The 21,507-nt window shown below is 41.9% G+C and overlaps 1 protein-coding gene across 1 annotated transcript; it reads left to right on the forward strand.

Annotated features, from left to right (window-relative positions):
• The first annotated feature begins 1,249 nt into the window (after positions 1 to 1,249).
• Positions 1,250 to 8,894, forward strand: DPPA4 (developmental pluripotency associated 4). The gene is made up of 6 exons (XM_047876072.1): positions 1,250 to 1,490; positions 2,778 to 2,926; positions 3,013 to 3,063; positions 3,343 to 3,655; positions 5,906 to 6,101; positions 8,729 to 8,894. Exons 1-6 carry the CDS (start codon positions 1,250 to 1,252, stop codon positions 8,757 to 8,759), a joined length of 981 nt encoding a protein of 326 aa, XP_047732028.1. The 3' UTR covers positions 8,760 to 8,894.
• Positions 8,895 to 21,507: the final 12,613 nt, after the last annotated feature.

Raw genomic sequence — 21,507 nt, forward strand, 5'->3', positions numbered from 1 at the left:
ATACAAATGTTAATTTGTCCTGTACTCCCTCCTTGGGGATGCTGGAAAAGATTGAGATTTAGGAGCTAATCCAGGCTTTCTTGTCTATGTGAAGTGCCTTCCTGCATGTCCTAAACTACGCGGCCTCTGAGCCTCAACTTCTGTGTCCAAAAAACAAAGTAATAAGTTGTCACCAGCTTGTTGTGAGGAGTAAATGAAGATAAGAGACATGTCAACAACCCAACGTAAGGTAGAGGCTCAACAAATGTTAGTTTCTCTCTCAAATCACTAATATTCCTACTGTTGTTTCTTTTGGTTCAATTAACCAATATTTATTGAGTGCCTGTGATGAAAGGGAAAGAAATTCTACCCTTATAGAGCTTATAATCAGATGGAGTAACAAGCATTGACCAGATCACACAAGCAAGCGTAAAACTGCAACTGGTAAGTGGGAGGAATGAGGCAATATGTAGGAGATTTGACTTGGTCTGAAAGGTTAGAAAGGATTTCCAGAGGAATACTCGAAGTGAGATTCTGAAAGAGAGAAAGATTTAAGAATGTGATTAGAAGATGTGTGGAGGGGCTCCTGGGTGCCTCAGTCGTTGAGCCTCAGACTTCGGTGCAGGTGATGATCTTGTGGTTCAGGAGTTCAAGCCCCTGTCGGTCTCCATGCTGATAGCTCAGAGCCTGGAGTCTGCTTTGTATTCTGTGTCTCCCTGTCTCTCTGCACCTCCCCTGCTCACACTTTGTCTCTCTCTCTTTCTCTCTCTCTCTCAAAAATAAATAAAACTTAAAAAAAAAAAAAGACTGAGGTGGAGTAAGTGATAACCCATCAGGCCAACAGAAACAGACTGGAAAGGAATTCTCTGGCCCTTGGGGCAATGGAGAGGCTGATATGCTGAATTAAAGACATTTGTATATCTTCAGGCTAAACACAGAAACCGCTGAATGAGTATATAGAATCCTTCTGGCAATAGTAAGGGAAACTTTCTTCAGAAGAGGCCGAGAATAGAGGAATGGGGGAAGAATATCTTCAGGTGAGATAATGGATAGGGTGGGTAATACAAGGGCCGCCCCCACCCCCAGTAAAGAGCCTAGCTTCTTCTACTTTTGTTTGTATCCGTATTTTCTGTCTTTTCTTATATTTTCAAATTAGCCCCCCCGTTTCCCCATCATTGCTTTCCCATCTTATAAGTAAACCTGGATATTGAGAAGATTTGCCACAGGAGAATCCATACTGCCAGTGGTGTGCAATGAATGCCTTGGTGCCATGGATGTGAGCAATCTCAAGGCAGGTAGTGTATGTGGTGGGTCGGGCACCCGAGGGAAAACGGACTGGCTCCTCTCTCAGCAGAATTCCACAAAGAAGTCAGGGGAAGACTATTTCGCTTGCAAATCCCAACCTGTATCAAGAGAAGCCACAGAGAAACAGCAAGCTTCTGGTGAACCAAAGTTACCAAGACCCTCAGTGAACGGGACCAAACAAAAAAGATCTATGAAAGAAGACAAAGGTAAGAATGCTACAAGTCCTCAAATCTCATTATCTTGGGTTTAAGAAGACTGAGGAACTTTTCTGAAAGAGTAGAAAAGTAGGAAAGAAAATTGGTCCTGTATTCTGAAAACCCTCCTCTTCCTTTGAGACCTAGCTTAAGTGTCATCTCCCTGAAGCCTTCTTTCAGGCACCTGTATTAAAACTGGTGTCTTCAGGTCTCCAAACTCCAACAACATTATTGGTTATGATCATCATTTTGCCCTCACTGGCTACTTGGTTAAGGATCTCAATGTGCAGTGATTTAGGGACAGACTGCTATAAATTTAAATCCACTTGAAACTCTACTTTCTTTTCTTCCTTCCTTCCTTCCTTCCTTCCTTCCTTCCTTCCTTCCTTTTTTAGATTTATTTATTTATTTAAGTTATCTCTACACCCAACGTGGGCTCAAACTCACGATCCTGACATCAAGAGTCTACCAACTGAGACAGCCAGGCAACCCTCCGCTCCCTTTTCTAAGAATTGAGGACAAGATTTTGCTGGCTCAGGTTGGGTGGGGTGAAGGCTTGTTTATAGTTTCCATGGAATAATTAGAACTCACTTTTGTGTAGCCCTCTAGTTGACTGTTCTGGGAATGTCTTGTGGAAGTCTTTCCTGAACAGTGGGAGTCTGTGAGGAACCTGTGTGCAGTGAGACCAGAGCCCTGCCCTGATGGGTGGGCTGACATAATTATGGGAATGGGTGGCTTATTTTGTTCTTTGGTGAGAGGACAAGGTACCACTGATAATTGACGATGTGAGGTTTAAGATTTCAGTCATTAACCTGGACCGGAAATGTGATTTCTAGTACGATGTCCTTGGAGTCTGTGGGTTAAAGCTCACAGAAAGGAGCAAGTGGGGGGTTTCAGGAAGTAAAAACTGGATATTCCTAAGAGTCAAATCAGTCCTAAGTTTGAGGTTCTGTCCCTGGAAGGTTAGGGGGTCTTCTTTTGTAAGTCATTGAACTATACAATGGGGATTGGACTGTGAGAACTAAGTTGTACTCTGACATTTTATTTGTTTTGTGAGAGACAGAATGTGAGTGGGGGAGGAGCAGAGAAAGATGGAGACAGAGAATCCCAAGCAGGCTCCACACTGTCAGCACAGAGCCCCACTCTGGGCTCAAACCCACGAACCGTGAGATTATGACCAGGGTTGGACACTTAACCATCTGAGCCACCCACGCATCCCTGTACTTTGACACTTTAGAAGGCTACACAAAAGTGAGTTCTTACTGATTTTATCCCATTCTCCTCCAACTTCCTGTTCAGAAAAGACAGCACAAGACAATGCAAGAGTAAGAATTCGGAAGAAAATCCCTATTCCTCCATTACCTTCCACGCTGCCACCAGTCAACTTGCTTCATAGAGACGTGGTGCGGGCCTGGTGCCAACAACTGAAGCTGAGCACCAAAGGCCAGGTGAGGGCCTGGGGTGGGAGGCATTGCTCCCGGGAGGAGGGGTAGGAACCTTACTAGACGGTTAACTCATTTTTCTCTTGTCTTAGAAATTAGATGCATATAGGCGGCTGTGTGAATATGCTTACCCGAATCAAATGGTAAGTGATTTGTGTGGAAGGTTTAGTTCTCATTCTAATTACCTGTTTTAGCATCAAAAAGTGGAAGGATTGTCTTAGCTCCTCCTTCTGGCCCCACTCCTCCCCTGTGGGGAGGAACAGCACCCCCTCCCCACCTTCTCACCAACTATGCACAGAGTAATAAAAATGAGGCTGAACTTTTATTTTTTAAAGAAAAAATGTTATTTTATTTTTAAAATTAATTTATTGTCAACTTAGCCAACTTTGACAGCACCTTAACCTTACCAACCCTCTTTGTAGAAGAACATTCCCCTCACTGCAAAGGAGGCCAAGATTCTCACACCATCACAAAAAAGGTCAAAGATGGACAAGGGAGAAATGTTTCTGGAAAATTCTAAGAAAAAGAGCTCTTCTCATGGAACCCACCCTCCTGAAGTGGCTACTCCCCCTGAGGGTGGGATGCAGGCCCTCGTTGGGTCTGATCCTCTTCCAGAAGGAGTCGAAACGGTGGTTGTGACAACTTCAGCCCCGGATGCTGTGTTTGCCTCCTGGTCCAGAATTGCATCCACGGCTGGGAAGATGGAGACAGTGGAATCAACACAAGATGCCTATGGTAAGCCCAATATTGAGATCTGCCTCTGGTCTAGTTGAGGAAAAAATGCTATTGATAACTAACCTCCAATCAATTTTAGGGTGTTGGGGTATGTCAGAATCACCTGAAGGACTGGTGGATTCCTGACCCCTACCCACAAAGTGTCTGATTCAGGTCTGTGATAGGGCCTGAGAATTTTACATTTTTTTTTTCTTTTTAAGTAAATTTTTTTTTTAATTTTTAAAAAATGTTTATTCTTTAAAAAAAATTTTTTTTAATGTTTATTGTTGAGACAGAGCGTGAGCAGGGGAGGGGAAGTGAGAGGGAGAGACAAAGAATCTGAAGCAGGCTCCAGGCTGAGCTGTCAGCACAGAGCCCTACGCAGGGCTCGAACTCACAAACTAGAAGATCATGACCTCAGCTGAAGTCGGACACTTAACCGACTGAGCCACCCAGGCGCCCCAAATGTTTATTTATTCTTAAGAGAGAGACAGAGAACGAGCAGGGCAGGGGCAGAAAGAGAGAAGGAGACACAGAATCCAAAACAAGCTCCAGGCTCCAAGCTCTCAGCACAGAGCCCATCACAGAGCTTGAACTCAGGACTCGAAAGATCAGGACCTGAGCTGAAGTCAGATGTTTAACTGACTGGGCCACCCAGGCACCCCTAAAAAAATTTTTTTTAATGTTTATTCATTTTTGAGAGACACACAGACAGGGCGCAAGCGGGGGAGGGACAGAGAGGGACAGAGGGAGATATAAAATCAAAAGCAAGCTCCAGGCTCTGAGCTGTCAGCACCATGAACCTCAAGATCATGACCTGGGCCAAAGTCATATGTTTAACTGAGCCACTCAGGCACCCTGGGAATTTTCATTTCTAATAATCTTTTAGCCAGTGTTGATGATGGTAGTCTGGGGCCCGCACTTTGAGAACCACTACTGTAAATTATTGATGTCATCAGAAGGAAGTGGCAATCTGTTGCGCTATATTTCTTTCCCCTTTTTTTATGGAATTAAAAATAAGGTAGCCTCTAAAATCAGTTGCCTGAGCTTAAGCCCTGGATCTTCTAGCATCTGTTAAGTGAAAGACATTAACTAGTTGTCTAATATAGTTCCCAGTTTCCTCATTGTAAAATAGGTTAATAATTATACCTGCCTCATAATGTTGTAAGAATTACAGGACATAAAATTAAGGGAGACTATAAACTGGTTAGTACAATACAATGCCTGTTGAGACCACTAAGTCTATTTCATGAAGGCCAGACTGTTCTGGTTTAGTCTTTCTGTTAAAGGAAACCAGAATATATCATACCAAATTATACCTATTCTAAATTGTTTTAAAATTTATAATAAAAACTGTTTTGAGCTGATGGCAATTAAGGAGCAGCAAACCCAGAAAAACATCCTTTTTTACTACCTAAAGGCAGATTTTAATTTCTCTTTTGGCTGCAGACAATCAACTGAGAGACAGCACTAAAGACACCTGCAAACAAAACTTACTGCTTAGTTCCTTCCTGTAGATTTATCTTCCCACCGCCTGCCCTCCTTCCTCCCCCAGCCTTAAACTGCTTTCTTTTGTCCTATCATTTTTTTTTTAATGTTTATTTATTTTTGGGAGAGAGAGACAGAGCATGAGCAGGGGAGGGGCAGAGAGGGAGACACAGAATCTGAAGCAGTTTCCAGGCTCTGAGCTGTCAGCACAGAGCCCGATGTGGGGCTCAAACCCATGAACCGTGAGATCATGACCTGAGCTGAAGTCGGAAGCTTAACCGACTGAGCCACCCAGGTGCCCCTGTCCTGTCATTTCTTTAGAAATTCATTGTTCTTTGTAAAAGATGTTACATAAACTGGAATTAAAAGCCGCCATTTTGAGTTCATTTTTGTTGGTTTCTTCCAAGTGATAAGTGCCATACATGTTAATAAACTGATCTTCTTTGGTGGATCTTTTTGTTAAGGAGGTCTCCCCCTCCCCCAAAAAAGGAGTCCCTATTGCAAACCTAGGATGGAGACAGGGAAAGTACCCCTTCCAACTATACTTTTAGGTTTTTTTGTTTTTTGTGGTTTTTTTGGCTTTTTTTTTTAAGTTTTCATAGGAACTATTTTGAATTATTTTCTAAAAGGAAGCAGGACAGAGCAGGTTAAGCTAGGATTCATATCCTGGGGCTGGCACTTGAGAAGAGCAGAAGAAACAAAAGACCTTGATACATTCTCGACCAAAAGAACATTAGACTTTGGTCATGCTGTGTTCATACTTCTCTCTCTTTCCTTCCCCAGGTGTCCGGTGGTGTGTGGTCCATGGGAAAAGTCTGCCTGCAGACACAGAGGGTTGGGTTCGCCTACAGTTTCATGCAGGGCAAGCCTGGGTGCCTGAAAAACAGGGGAGAGTGTGTGCCCTCTTTCTGCTACCTGCCTGTAATTTTCCACCCCCACACCTGGAAGATAATATGCTGTGCCCCAAATGTGTTCGGAGGTAATTACCCGGTGCTTTTCTACAAACTAAACCTGGACACCTGGTTTTTAGGGGGCGGGGAGAGGGAGGAGGAGACCCATGTTAATCTTAAATAGCCTTGTATTTCATGTACAAGTTGTCAGTAAAGAGTTCTAAGAAAATTATTACTTAGGCTAAGTGTATTCCTAGGAAAAAGAGCATTTATAGGTCAGGGTTTAATGCTTCCACCTAGAGACCCACCCATAATAATGGAGAAACAAATACTGATTCATTACTATATGATAGGTATATGCACTTTACAGAAATAACTAGCAAAACGACAACACAACCCTTTAAGTAGACTGTAGTCTCACGTGGATGGACTGGTATATAAACACCTGTAAAAGCGTATCAAAGAGGTTTCTTTACTTAAAGGAAGAATTGCCTAGATGGAAAGAAGGAGAAAACTTATTTTTTAGTATAGGGACCAAAGCCAAGGCTGAAAGAAGTTAGGCCAAAGTAGAAACTGTAAGCATTTTAGTATGAAAGAATATGGTAAAAAATGAGTCTGCTTCCTCACCTTACAAAATGGGCATAATAATGCCTGTCTGAAGTATTGTGGAGATTAGATGTGTTGATAAATATAAAGTGCTTAGCACCATGTCTGACATATGTAAGTATTCAACCAATTGTGGGTATTAATTAGGCCAGCAAGCTGAATTCCTTTCAGCAAAGTCATAAAGATGGAAACATACAATGTATGAAAAAAAACCAGTTTGGGCTCAAATTGAGCATTATAGATTTTAAGAAATATCATTAAGTTGGAATCTAATTATATCGTACGTTTTGGATTTTAGAATTTATCCAGTAGCCAATGGTGTTCTTTTAAAAGATATCATTTAGTTATGTGATGTGATCAATGAAATATCTTTGTAATCACCAAACAACCAACTTTAGAAGCACAGTTATGAAGAGAACAGAAGGAAGGCTACAAAAGGACTTTCTCTGTAATTTAAATTCTAAGACAATTGATGTCAACATATTGAATGGCTGATGAGGCATAGCTCTAGGGGGGGAAGGGGCCTGGTATTTTGTTTTTTTCTGTGTAAACTAGACTAGCTAATTCATTAAGATTGCTGTTTCTAAATAAGGGTGGGAAATATTTTTATTAAAATAAGCCGCTGCAATTGACAAATGGGGGTGGCGTGAAGTGCATTAAGTACTGTTTTACTGTCTCCAAGCACGAGCTGAAGCATTGACTCAGGGAGGGGGCAGTCCTCCACTGAAGTCCTCCATTTCCATACCTTTACACGTGAGGCTTTCACTTTCTGGCCTCAGGTTCCACATCTCTTGTATGAGGAGCCAATGGGACAGGAAGGTGTGCAAAAATCACCTAAGGTATTAAAATTGAAAAGCCATAAAGAAGTTTACATGTCAGTAAAGAAACTTTTATTCCAGAAGACCATTGTATTTAGTTTTATAGAGAACCCTGCACTTTTAAGTGCAGTTTTAAAGAAAAGGGTACATATGCAAACTTTTGCAAACAATATCAAGGGTTAGAGTGAGGGATGGGGAATCTGGAGGGGCACAGCTCTTTCTTGCGAAATGGGCCACTGAAGGGTTTGAAGCAAGTACCGAGGCTTACATTGCCAAGGAGAGAAGGGAGTGAGATCGGTTAGAAAAATCTTTCTTGTGGGAAAGTTATTTTTGATATGTTTTAAGGGCCTAGCATCTTTGAGAGGTGTCAAAACAGAATCTGGCTTTTAAGTAATATCAAATGAAGCTGAGGAAGGTACAAATGATATACTTGCTTGGATAATATAAGAGATTCAAAGCAGTCAAGGATACAGGTGGTTTGGTGATGCTTGACTATGAGGAGCAGAGACAGAGCACGATTGGAGGGATCTGAAAGCACGAATGGAGAGCTGCAGCAATGAGATGCTTAAAGGGATTTTCCGTTTGTGCTGTGTTGCAAGGGCGAGCCTAGGTTTGCTTCTGGGCTTAGTCTGGGAGAGGGTTGAACGGAGAGGGAGGGTGGAAAGAAGATGATCCCTCTGAACAGAGGGACTTGGTATAGCCCAGACTCGCCTCACAAAGATCCCTCTCCCCAGCCCACTAGCGTCCTGGAACAATCCTGCCATCCTCTGTTGGTCTGCACGGGGGCCATCCTTGGTGTCAAGACTAGTGAACACCAGGGGTCTTGGACAGCTAGCTGGGCACAGAAGCCTAAAGGGGGTGGGAGCCCTGGGACCCTGGCATGGTTACTGTCTCCCACAGGAGGAAGTATGTGAGCATGAACTTGTCTTTTCTCTCTTCTGCCTGTCCTGCTTCCTGCCACAGTTGCCGCTGCCAAGCAAGTTGAATAAAATTGAGGTCACTTTGCAGAGTCCTTTCATGATCTACTGAGGCTGCTGGGCAAATAATAAAAGATCCACTCTGGGGCCTCTCCTGCCCATGGGCTGCACAGGGCAGGAACATATTACAGACACAACTTGGCTAATTATCACACCTTGATGGTATGGTCACATGCTCTCCACCCACTATCCTACACTTTAAGAGCAATTTTACTGGCAGTCCACCAGTGAGTTTCCTGGCTGTTTTCAAGGGTATAACTTAATATGTCTTGGATCTCATCCTTATAAAAAACAAGCATTTTGTTTGCTTTCTAGGAATAAGGTGTTAATGAAAAGCCTCCAATGAGATCACGATACCAGAAAAAGGGGTACGACTGTGATTATAATTGATGGTAGGAAGGAAACTACCATCAACTCAGTGGTGCCACTGACAGCTGGACTGGAAACCACTCCACCCTCCACGCTTCCTGCTGACAGGACACACAGCCTGGTGGGTTGCAGATGTTACCCTCGGACCCCAAACAGGGCCTGCCTTCCCATTGGTTTAAAGTACTTAACAGTTTGAAGTCAAGAGACTGAGAAGGTTAGCAGCCTCTAGAGGAGTCAGAGTCCGGAGAATGGAAATCCAGCACTGGAAACACACCTGTTCTCCACTCCACCCCTCCACGAGGCTCAGCTCAGTCTCCCACCTTAAAAGAACTGTTAAGGTCACTTCTGTTTCAGAAGGGTAAGTAAACATTTGGTAGTGTGATTGACTTTTTCATCTTATTAATAAGGAACTTGGGGTATGATCTTGATGTTTGGAGGAGCCAGGGGGAAAGAAAATTTCACAAATTGCCAATTGCAAACAGAAGTAGCAGATCTGCCTGCCCATAAGTGCACAAGCATTGTGTGTGCAAGGTATGAGGTCCAGTGGAAATGACGATAGGAGAAATCCGGAGCCAGCCCTCCAAATTTCTCTTAGCTCCAAAGGGATATGGACACATAAAACTCCCAAGAGCTGGTGTTGGAGTAACTGAGCTTCGAAGTTAGAGGTTCTGCCAAGATGTTGCTGGCTGAGGCAAATGGATCTGCATGAAGGAAGTCTATGATGAGCTCCCTGCCAGGAAGCAAAATTGGAAGTGGCTACATCTCCGAGGATCCCAGCCCTAAGGAGAAGATGGGGAAAATTTTAAAATACTAATTCACTGAATTGGAATTAATGTACCCGATCAAGTGCCTCAAAATGTAGATTTTGCAAGGAAGGTCGGCTATGTCGTGTTCAGTTTATCACCAAGAATGACACAAACAAAAATGTGTTCTCTGATGGAATATAATCACTGATGCTATTCTTACCAAAAAGATTTAATATGCATCTACTCATCCAGAGGCAGGCAGTCCTGATTATACCTGTTGTCTTAGCCTTAAGTGAGCTTACCTTGCTTTGGATGGCAGTTATTTAGGCTTATCCTATGTAAAAACTCACCAAGCTGTGTACTTAACATGTATATATTTTACCATGTATAAGCCATATATCACTCTTTTTAAAAATTTTTTAATGTTCATTTTTGAGATAGAGACAGAGTGTGAGCAGAGGAGGGGCAGAGAGAGGGGGAGACCGAAATCTGAAGCAGGCTCCGGGCTCTGAGCTGTCCGTACAGAGCCCAACGTGGGGCTTGAACTCTTGAACTGTGAGATCATGACCTGAGCTGAAGTCAGGACACTTAACCGACTGAGCCACCCATGTGCCCCATCACTTTTTTTTTTTTTTAAACTGCCCTGGTTTGAATGGTAAATTATTTCCTCTAGTTAAAAGGGTATTGGTGGGAACAACAGGAAATTTGAATATAGAGTAGGGATTAGACGATATTACAGCAATGTTAATGTCTTGGTTGTCATAGCCACAGGATTTGCATTTAACACTTGGTTAATGAGAGAATACACAGGTGTTATAACAACTTTTATATCTGAAAACTTTTAAATAACTTAAAATACTTGGTTGCATATATGAAAAGATCCTTTTGAAATACAAGTCAGCTCATGATCCCCTGCTCAAAACTCTATGGGTCCTGTTTCATTCAGAAGAAAAACCTAAGTCCTCGTTAATTCCCCCAAAGCTTTACTTCAGTATCTCCTACTCCATGCCACTCACCTCTGACCACATCTCCAGTACACTCTGCCTTTGCTGTTGCTTGACCTTGTCACTGACCAGAATGATCTTTCCTCAGAAGTCAATATGGTTAACTTTGTTTACTTTTAAATCTTTCTTCAAATGTAACTTGGTAAAAAAAAAAGCATGCTCTGAACCCCCTCATAAGCTGTTTTTCAACCCCTACCAGCACCATTTAGCCTCCTCACCCTGCTCGAGTTCATTACTTTTCTATAACATTTATCTCCTCTAACATAAATATATATTTGTTATTGATGGTCTACCACTAATAGTATGAAGGAATTTCTGTCAGTTTTTTGCACTTCGTTTTATCACAGCTTCCTAAAACAGCCTGACACAGTTGGTGCTCAATAAATGTTTGTTCAGTGAATGATATGTGGAAAGGTTTCAAGTGAACTGTAAAAGGAATGAATTACAAGTTACCTAGGAATCAGTATAAAAAAAAGTCTCTGTCTTCTATCTAAAAGTATTACTACATACTCACTCTCTGATTGTACCCAATATTCTCTGGGAAAATAATATCTTGCTTTGACTCACTTCTTGGGAAGAAAAATGTTCTGCTGTGTTTAGCACCCAGAATTCTGTTTTGTATTCTGTTTAGAAGGTTTCTTAGAGGCACCTGGGTGGCTCAGTCGGTTAAGCATCCGACTTCGGCTCAGGTCATGATCTCACTGTTCCATGAGTTCGAGCCCCACATAGGGCTCTCTGCTGTCAGTACAGAGCCTGCTTTACATCTTGTCCCCCTCTCTGTGCCCCTCTCCCACTCACTATATCAAAAGCAAGTGTTTAAGAAAAAAATATATCTCAGTACTATTTTAGAAGGTCTCTAGCAAGTTCTTTTAAAACTACTTAGCAGGAAGATTTGTCTTTTTTTCCAGCACGCCATCTTCCTGTTTGAGAATGTGAAGTCCAAAGGTGTTAAAAACATCAGTAATCACCCAATATTTCAGTCATCATTTCCTGCAGGATAAGAAAATTGTTGAAATTACCATGTTTGGAAGGATAAGAAAGAACTTCAGTACTGGAATGAAACAGAGTAGGGGGAGATACTGGCTTACAAAAAGTGACATCACTGGGTCCAGAAGACACTTCTCAGAAGGATTTGCTTGGGTTATCTTTTTTCTGGCTATGGCACCAACTACATTGGAAGCCCTGGAGGAAGTAAATTATTCCAAATGTTATTAATCTCTTCTAAGTCCATTACCTAAGGGAATATTTCCCTGAAAGTTTTGAGCTGACATCAGATTGAAGGGCAAATAAGCATCGAACTGGAAATGAGAAGAAAGGAATTCTGACCCTTGGGAAGGGCCTGTGAGGATCCTGAGATGAGTAGCAAAGAAACTGGAGGGTCAGTATGTTGGGAGTTCAGAACCTGAGAACACAGATCTAGGTTGAGACTAGAAAGGAATGTAGGCCAAGACAACAGAAGACCTTTGTTTTGTCCTAAAGAACACAAGCCTTGGGGGCATCTGGCTGGCTAGTTGGTGGAGCATGTGATTCTTGATCCAGGGTTGTGAGTTCAAGCACCACTGTTGGGTGTAGAGAATAACATCTTTAAAAACAAAAAGCCAAGAGTCTTTTGTTAGAAGTTAGTCAAAACCCTGCTTGAATCTTACTTCTTTGATAACCTCCTTTGATATGTTCCATCTCTTACAACTTTTTATATACCAGGCACCTGGGTGGCTCAGTCGGTTAAGCATCTGACTTCAGCTCAGGTTATGATGTCACGGTTAGTGAATTCCGAGCCCCTCCTCAGGCTCTCTGCTGTCAGCATAGAGCCCACTTCAGATTCTCTGACTCCCTATCTCTCTGCCCCTTCCCTGCTCACTCCTCTCTCTCAGAAATGAATAAACATTAAAAATAACCATTTTTTGCACATACTGATTGGAAGTCACCACATTTCTTATTAAGAACACAAGAGCCCTAAACTTATGGGGTAGCTAGATATAAGTTCAACTTCACATCCTTGAAGCTCAGTTTACTAGGTGTTTTAAATGAAGATAGCAGACCACCCTTGCAGGGTGGCTAGATTAAAAAAAAACTTGCATGTAAAACAATTACGGTGTTAGGCAAGTGATAAATAGATACTCAGCCAAGAATAATTGCTGTAATTTGTATTATGTCCTATTATGTTTTGTTTCTATCTGTTTCCTGAACTGAGATTATCTGTAATTACCAGACACTTATTAGCCAGTAACTGGTGGCTTTGGGAATTTATTTAATCTCTTTAGCCTTCTCACGTTTATGGAAGCATAATTTATATGCTGTGAAATTTACTCATTTTAATGTATAGTCTTATAAGTTTTGCCAAATGCATGCAGTCATGTAACTACATACACAAGGTGTAGAACTCTAATCACTCCAGAAAATTTCTTCAAGTCAACTCCTACCCCCTCCCAGCTCTGGAAATCAGTGATCTATTTTCTGTTCTTACAATTTTGTCTTTTCCTGGATGTCTTATAAATAGAATAAATCTGGGTTCTTTAATTTAGCACAGTACATTGCAGACTAACTCATGTTTTTGCATGTATCATTAGTTTGTTCCTTTTTATGATGAATAGTAGTAGTATTCCTTTGTGTGGATGTATCATAGTAGGTTTACCTGTTCACCAGTTGAAGGATATTTGGTTATTTCTAGGTTTTGGCGATTACCAATTAAGGCCACTATTAACTTTCTCATGTGGTTTTTATGTGAACACTCAAGTTTCACTCTTTTGGGGTAAATATCCAAGCAGGGAGATTACTTAGTCATATACTAAGTGTATGTTCAGCTCTATTAGAAACTGCCACAGTTTTCCAAACTAGTTGTCACATAATTGTATTCTCACCAGAAATGTATCATAGCCAGTTGCTTTCTTCATTGACCCTTGATGTGATCAGTTTTTTAAATTTTAGCCATTGAAATAGGTGAATAATGGTATCTTATTGTAGTATTAATTTACCTTCCATATAGCTTCTTGGTGGAGTGGCTGTTAAAGTCTTTGCCTATTTTTTATTGAATCATTTGTTTTCTTATTGAGTTTGAAGAACCCTCTCTACGTAAATTTAGAATCGGTATGTCACCTTGCCCAACAAAAATCCCATAAGGAATCTTTTTCCGTATAGGAATTTTGTTTTTAATTTTTTGTTAATGTTCGTTTTATTTAAAAATTTTTAATGCTTAATTCATTTTTGAGAGAGAGAGAGAGAGAGAGACAGCGTGAGTGGGTGAGGGGTAGAAAGAGGGAGACACAGTCTGGCTGCAGCAGGCTCCTTCCAGGCTCAAGGCTGTAAGCAGAGAGCCCGATGTGGGGCTTGAACTCACGAACTGTGAGATCATGACGTGAGCTGAGGTCAGATGTTTAACTGACCGAGCCACCCAAGAGCCCCTGTTAATGTTTCCTTGCTTTAGAGAGAGAGCAAGCATGAGTTGGGGTAGGGCAGAGAGGGAGACAAATGAATCTGAAGCAGCTCCAGGCTCAGAGCTGCCAGCACAGAGCCTGACATGGGCTTGAACTCACAAACCATGAGATCATGACCTGAGGCAAAGTCAGACCCTTAACTGACTGAGTCACCCAGGTGCCCCTCCCTACAGGAATTTTGATGGTTTTTCTGAGCCAATAAATAATGGCCAGAGTGGCAGGCATATTATAGGCCCAAAAGAATGGAATAACTCTAGGAAAATTATATTTGGCATTGTGTTTTAATGTGTCAGTGACAGCTGTTTTTCTTGCATTTAAGCATGCTCCTCTGTCAGAAAATACGTAGACTTGGGTGCCTGGGTGGCTCAGTTGGTAGAGCATGTGACTCTTAGTCTCAGGGTTGTGAGTTCAAGCCCCATGTTAGGTGCGGAGCCTACTTTAAAAAGAAAAGAAAGGGAACCTGCCTGGGTGGCTCAGTCGCTAAGCACCTGACTTCCGCTCAAGTCATGATCTCATGGTTCCTGAGCTTGAGACCTGCTTCAAGTGAGTACGAGCCCCGCTTCTCTCTCAAAAAAAAAAAAAAAAAAAATTAATAAAAAATTAATTAAAATAAAACAAAGGTACCTAGACTTAAGTAGAATGCAGCTGTGTGTTGGGAGTTCTGCAAAGTGGAACAAGGCAGTAATGCAATGCAGTTGGGTGCATGTAGTATGGTAAGTGTTGTGAAATGAAGGCAATTGTTAACTGAGTATTTATGTGACTTCATTGCCTGAGATAGTTGGTAATAACACGGCTACAACCTGATGTGCAATGACCTGACCTGAGGGTAGAGTCTCCAAAAACAAAACAAAACAATATGGCAGGCGTGTGTGTTGGGTAAACTGTTAATGACCTGCAAAGATTAAGGGAGTAAGGAGTGTATGACCTAGGTTTGATTACCAACTGTGCTATTTTAGTTGCTGGTTGATTTTGAGTACCTGTTACCTAAGTGACCATAATCATATTTATCTCAAAGGATTGTAAAGATTTAATGAGAAATTATATGTAATACACTTCACAAATTGCAGGTCTATGCAAACATGATCTGTGCCTGTTTTATTAAAATCTTTCTTAGCTTCTGTTCTTTAATATTAACTTGCCCCAAATAGAATAGAATAGACAGCCCTGGCTGACCAGTGTGCCCCCCAATGGATGGGCTATCTGGGGATACTTTATGTAGCTGGTGCCAAAAAAGAACTTGAGCACTGATAGCAGGGTTAGTAAATTGGGAATTTGTGCTGCTCAGGACAAAGATGGGAATGTGAGTCCTTTTATTAACTGAGACTCTGTAAAATGCATATTAAAAAAAGTCACTTGTTGGGAAGGCAGTAACCATGTAAAGTCATAATTCTGTTAATGAATTATTTTGCCTGATTTTGTATAAAGTGAGGCCAGAGAAAGCAGAAGGATGGGGAAGGAGGAGAGGACATTATTCTCGGTCTCAACTCCCATACATGGCTCTCTCCTTGGCCCATCCTGCCTCCACCTGTGTTTTGAATTCTTGAGATAAATAACGTTTAAAAAAAAAAAGTTTTATTTAAGTAATCTCTACACCAACCATGAGGCTTGAACTCACAACCCTGAGATCAAAAGTAGCATGCTCTTCCATCTGAGGCAGCCAGGCATCCCAACATACATTTTTTAAGTGTATTACCTCATTTTTGGACACTGATCACAAGACCTACTTGCAGACAATGCTCACTTTAACAGAAGTTGTCATATTCAAGACGAGGCTTGATATTAGGCAGTTGCAGTGCCTCCTCCCAGACCTGAAAGGGAATGAAGACTCGAGTGGCCACAACTCTTGACATGGCTAAAAGGATTGTGATAAATAACCCGGATCAAGAGGCTGCACAACGATTATATTTAAGAAAGAGATTAAGATCAGAGAACCTTATAGCAGTAGTCTTCACTGTTGTTAGTACCACTTCACAGTCCTGGACCGAAAAACTCTCTGGTAAAACTGATTGATAATAATAGTGCTTAGAGTGCCTGGCTGGTTCAGTCAGTAGATCACGCAACTCTTGATCTCAGGGTTGTAAGTTCGAACCCCATGTTGGGTATAGAGACTGCTTAAAAATAAAATCTTTTTTTATTTTTTTTAATGTTTATTTATTTTTGAGACAGACAGAGCATGACCACGGGAGGGGCAGAGAGAGGGAGACACAGAATCTGAAACAGGCTCCAGGCTCTGAGCTGTCAGCACAGAGCCCGATGCGGGGCTCGAACTCACGAACCGTGAGATCATGACCTGAGCCAAGTCGGAGGCTCGACCGACTGAGCCACCCAGGCGCCCCATAAAACTAAAATCTTAAAGAGGCACCCATGTGGCTCAGTCAGCTAAGCCTCTGACTTCAGCTCAGGTCATGATCTTACTGTTTGTGAGTTTGAGCCCCACATTGGGCTCTCTGCTGTCAGCACAGAGCCTGTTTCAGATCTTCTGTCCCTCCTCAGCTCACACTCCCTCTGTATCTCAAAAAAGAAGTAAACTTTAAAATAAATAATAAAATAAAATCTCAAAAAAAGTGCTGATCGGGAAGAGGGAAGGAGTTCAAATTTACGCCTCAAATAGAAAGAAAGTGATGGATTAAGCCACTTATCATTTAACAGTCCATAGTTTGGAAAATAGTTTCCCATAAGGCATTTGTCCGTTTGCCATAGCTCTCTTTCTACTGGCAAATGTCAACACTTTTCCCAAATTGATTTCTGAGCCAAGTGATTTGGCCCTGTTCTTTACCCATCATTGAGTGTAATTATAATTTCAGAGGGAAGTATAAAGTGTTGATGTGCTCAGCAGAGGAATGTCTGAGTAAACCCTATTTTTCTTCCCTGTCTTCAGGACATTCAGGCAAAGAAAGAGTATCTCAACATGATGGGATCATGCAAATGTGCCTTCCAGCTCTGTACTGCAGGGAGAGTAATTGGTTAGTGACCCCAACTTCAGTTTCTTCACCATGCAGTTCGTGCCTATGTTAAAACTCTGCTATTCCCAGCCACTAACTGCAGCAGGGACTCTTAAGGGAAGGCAGTCTTGTAGCTTAGACTCGAGGACTCCTTGTCAACCTTGCAAAAACTTTCTTACAACTGCACTATAGTTCAAGAATCTTCCTCCCCAAACTCCCTTCCCTCTCCTTCACAGGGGTTAAAGCTTCATCATGCTCTGGTAGCTCTCCCAGCCTTCGGACTCCCTTCTCCTTTCCTTCGTAGTTGTTTCCTGTAGCATGTCTCTTGTGCACCTTGTCTTGGCATCTGCTTCTTGGAGGACATGAACAAATACATGTAGTGCCAGGAGCAGTCAGAAAATAGATAAGGTGGGATCCTGGAACTGGCTCATTCACCTGCTGGTGAACATAAAAGGACACAATTTTGAATGCCGTGTAAGGGATGGTTAGTCCCTTGCACACGGGTGGTTTAATTGCTGGAGATTTCAGTGGAGGTGATGGGAAAAAATGTCCTGGTAGGGAATATATTTGCAAATGAAGTAATACAAGCATTTGGGAAATATAGATGTTAAGGGATCTATAAATACAGTGGAATTGGCTGGTTATTGGTCAGCTGTAGTAATGTTCATTGATGGGATAATGAAGAACTGAGGACCATTAGCAAACATTGAAAGACTAAGGATGAGATATGAAAGCCAAGGAGCTTGTAGTTTACAGAGGCCCATGGATCTTATGTTAGAAGAATGGACATAGCCGAGCCGCAAACAGAAACTCTGATAGCTAAAATTGCAGAGCTACTGAGACTTAGTATTTTAGCAAAGGCAGGTCTGTTGTGCTAAAGTCAGCAACCTGGTTGGGCAAATCTTGGACCCTGAAACATTGGATGGGGACATTGAAATGAATGCCACTGAGAGTGTCAACTCTGTAGATTGCTAATAATTCTCAGAACTAACAGAGGTGGTCTGTGGTTCCCTAGTAAGATGTAGCACCACCTCTGGGCTGGAGGATGATGCACAGATTTCCTTCCCCTCAAAGGTAACAGGGTAACAGGTGACCCCCTCAAAAATTCCTCCAAACCCCTCTCCCAGCTACTAGGCCAATAACGAAAGTTAAATTCCAGCATAACCCAGCTAGGGAAGGGCCTCGCAAAGGAAGGAAGAGAACATACACTAAAGGATCTGCAGAAGTTAGCCAGCATGTACCGGCAGAAGTTAGGTGATAATTCTCAGATTAGATTTTGAGAGCAACTGATCGAAAGGACCAGAGCTCAGCATTAGATAAGCAAGAATTTATTGTCTTGGGGGCACTTTTTTTTAATTAAAAAAAATTTTTTTAATGATTATTTTTGAGAGAGGAAGAGACACAGAGTGCAAAAGGGGGAGGGGTAGAGAGAGAGGAAGACACAGAATCTGAAGCAGGCTCCAGGCTCTGAGCTATTAGCTGTCAGCACTGGATGCAGGACTTGAACTTATGAACTGTAAGATCATGATTCAAGTCAGATGCTCAACCAACTGAGCCACCCAGCTGCCCCTGGGGGGTACTTTCTTCTTGCACAGAATTTAACATCCTAGTGAGGATCCTAGTAGGTGGGACAAATTTACTACTAGGATGATTCTTAGAGGCCCAGAGACAGTGACAGCTAGCACTGAGCAAAGTATGAATGCCCACACTGCCCTGGCAAAAGGTAGAGGAGGGAATATGAAGACAGGAATGTAGACATGCAGGGATGGATATGTTATGTGAGGCCAGGAACCCAGCAGAGGATGTTTCTTAGGAGGGCACAGAGGACCTAGCATTCACTAAGGCCATGAGAAACATGCTGGAGAGAGGGCACAAGCATTGCTGAGAAGGGCAATGGTCCTCTGCAAAGAGGGCTGATGGTAGGTAAGGCAGTCACAGAACTGGGCTTGCTAATGTCATTCTGGGCATAGTGGGCTCTGAAGTAAATGAGTTAGATCGTGTCACTTAACCAGCAGAAACCAGGAGGCCACAATTACCAGGAAGGTTGGAGGGCAGCTAAGGGGACTTGACTCTGGGGGATCAGTGGAGATGGTTAACAGAGCCTGGCATCCGTAGGGCAAAGGAGATGGGCAGCCAACAAGAATGCTTCTGCTGCTGCTGCTTTTCTTTAACAACCTTCTCCCCTCCCCCTCCTCTTCCACCTCTCCCTTCCCAACTTAGTAGTCGTCATTCATGTAGCCAACACAGTCATCATTGTCGTTGTCGTCTTCTTCTTCTTCTTCTTCTTCTTCTTCTTCTTCTTCTTCTATGTGGAAGTCAACTACTTGTATTTTTAAATTTTTCCCCAGTTTTATTGAGATATAATTGACATGACATTCTACAAGTTTAAAGTATACAGTATAGTAATTTGATATATGTATATATTGTAAAAAGGATGATTCTTAACATTTACAATCAAAAGTCAAGAATAAAGGAGCAGAAAGCTGAGTGCAGCCACCCTAGTAAAAAGTAACCATGTCTTGGGGCGCCTGGGTGGCGCAGTCGGTTAAGCGTCCGACTTCAGCCAGGTCACGATCTCGCGGTCCGTGAGTTCAAGCCCCGCGTCAGGCTCTGGGCTGATGGCTCGGAGCCTGGAGCCTGTTTCCGATTCTGTGTCTCCCTCTCTCTCTCTGCCCCTCCCCCGTTCATGCTCTGTCTCTCTCTGTCCCAAAAATAAATTAAAAAAAAAAATAAATAAATAAATAAGCATTAAAAAAAGTTAAAAAAAAAAAAAGACTAACTCAAGGAGACTCACTGACTCACTGGTTTTATGAACACAGCCAGGGATCATTTCACTAAGGCTCTGAGTGTATGATTAGAATTGATACACTTAACAGTCGAAGTAACCCATCACAAAGGGTCCTTGGCTTATGGATTAAGAGCTATTATAGTGGGAAGGCCAATTCAGCACTTCTGAAACTGCTTCCTATTATGCGCTGATGTGCACAAATCCCAAATTCTCTAGTTATAAATTCCTCTTGAGGTAGCATATGTAGGGGCCCGGGTATACTGAATATTTGGGGGGGTTTTTTTGGGGTTTTTTTTGTTTTTTTAATTTTTTTTAAACGTTTATTTATTTTTGAGACAGAGACAGAGCATGAATGGGGGAGGGTCAGAGAGAGGGAGACACAGAATCTGAAACAGGCTCCAGGCTCTGAGCTGTCAGCACAGAGCCCGACGCGGGGCTCGAACTCACGGACTGCGAGATCATGACCTGAGCCCAAGTCGGCCGCTTAACTAACTGAGCCACCCAGGTGCCCCTATACTGAATATTTTGGATTGAAGGTACTTGGGAAACAACCACTGCAAGGACACTCAGATGCTCCTCTGCCCCTTGAAAGCAGGGAACAAGTCTCCCATATGGGAGATACTCTTCCTGTACTAAAAAGACATCCTTATCACCAAAGATGGAAACTTTACAGTTGAGAAAGCTGTAGACATAAACCTTATTACTTTTCTATTAATCTACCTCAGTCCAAATTCCAATTAGAATTCATTACTAATAAAAGTCTTGTTTTCTTTAACCTGTCAATTCTTCATGAGTTTATTGTCCTTTTTCTAAAATGTATAAAAATCACCTACCTTGATCATTTCTTTGGATCTCAATTTCAAGATTGGGCCTCTGTGTGCACATAATTTTTTTTTTCCTCCTGTTAACCTGTCTCATGTAAATTTGATTCTTAGTCCAGCTGGAAGACCTTGAAGGGTAGAGGATGAATTTCTGCCTACCCTACACATATACTCAGTATTTTGTAGCATCCAGAATGGGTTGGTTGGGTGGTAATATGACCAGGTAGAGATTTCAATAACTAGTTAGAGATGCTTTAGACAAGAAAATGGCAGTAGAGTTAAAGAGAGATAAAAATCAAGCAAAAAGTGTACGTGTTTGACTCCATAGGACTTTGATAATTTGGAGTTTAAGGAGAAGGGGTGTTTTAAGGCATTTGTTATGTTTCTGCCTTTAAATCACTGAGTGGATGGTAATACATCTCAAAAGAGAAGAAATACAGTTGACCCTTCAACAACACAAGAATTGGGAGTGCAGACCCCTGTGCAATAAAAAAGCCACTTATAAATTTTGACTCCCCCCAAAACATAACTAATAGCCTACTGTTGACTGGAAGCCATACTGATAACATAAACAGCCAATTAGCATATTTTGAATGTTATATGATTTATATACTATATTCTTACAATAAAGTAAGCTAGTGAAAAGAAAATGATATTAAGAAAATCACAAGGAAGTGACACCTGCCTGGCTTAGTCAGCGCATGCAACACTTGATCTCAGGGTCGTGAGTTCAAGCTCCTGGGGATAAAGATTACTTAATATTTTAAAAAGCTAAAAAAAAAAACTCATAAGAGAGAAAATATATTCACAGTAATTACTGTACTGCATAAAAAAAATCCATGTATAAGTGGATCCATGCAGTTCATGATGTTCAAGGGCCTTGGAAGGAGGTTGAAAGTTAGGGGGGAAACAATGAGGTTATTTTTTTTAAGTGTGTTTGAAGTGCATAATATGATACGCCAAGACTCGGGTTGGTAACACAGGCAAGAACAT

This window comes from Prionailurus viverrinus, chromosome C2, assembly GCF_022837055.1.
Source record: "Prionailurus viverrinus isolate Anna chromosome C2, UM_Priviv_1.0, whole genome shotgun sequence".
Taxonomy (NCBI): domain Eukaryota; kingdom Metazoa; phylum Chordata; class Mammalia; order Carnivora; family Felidae; genus Prionailurus; species Prionailurus viverrinus.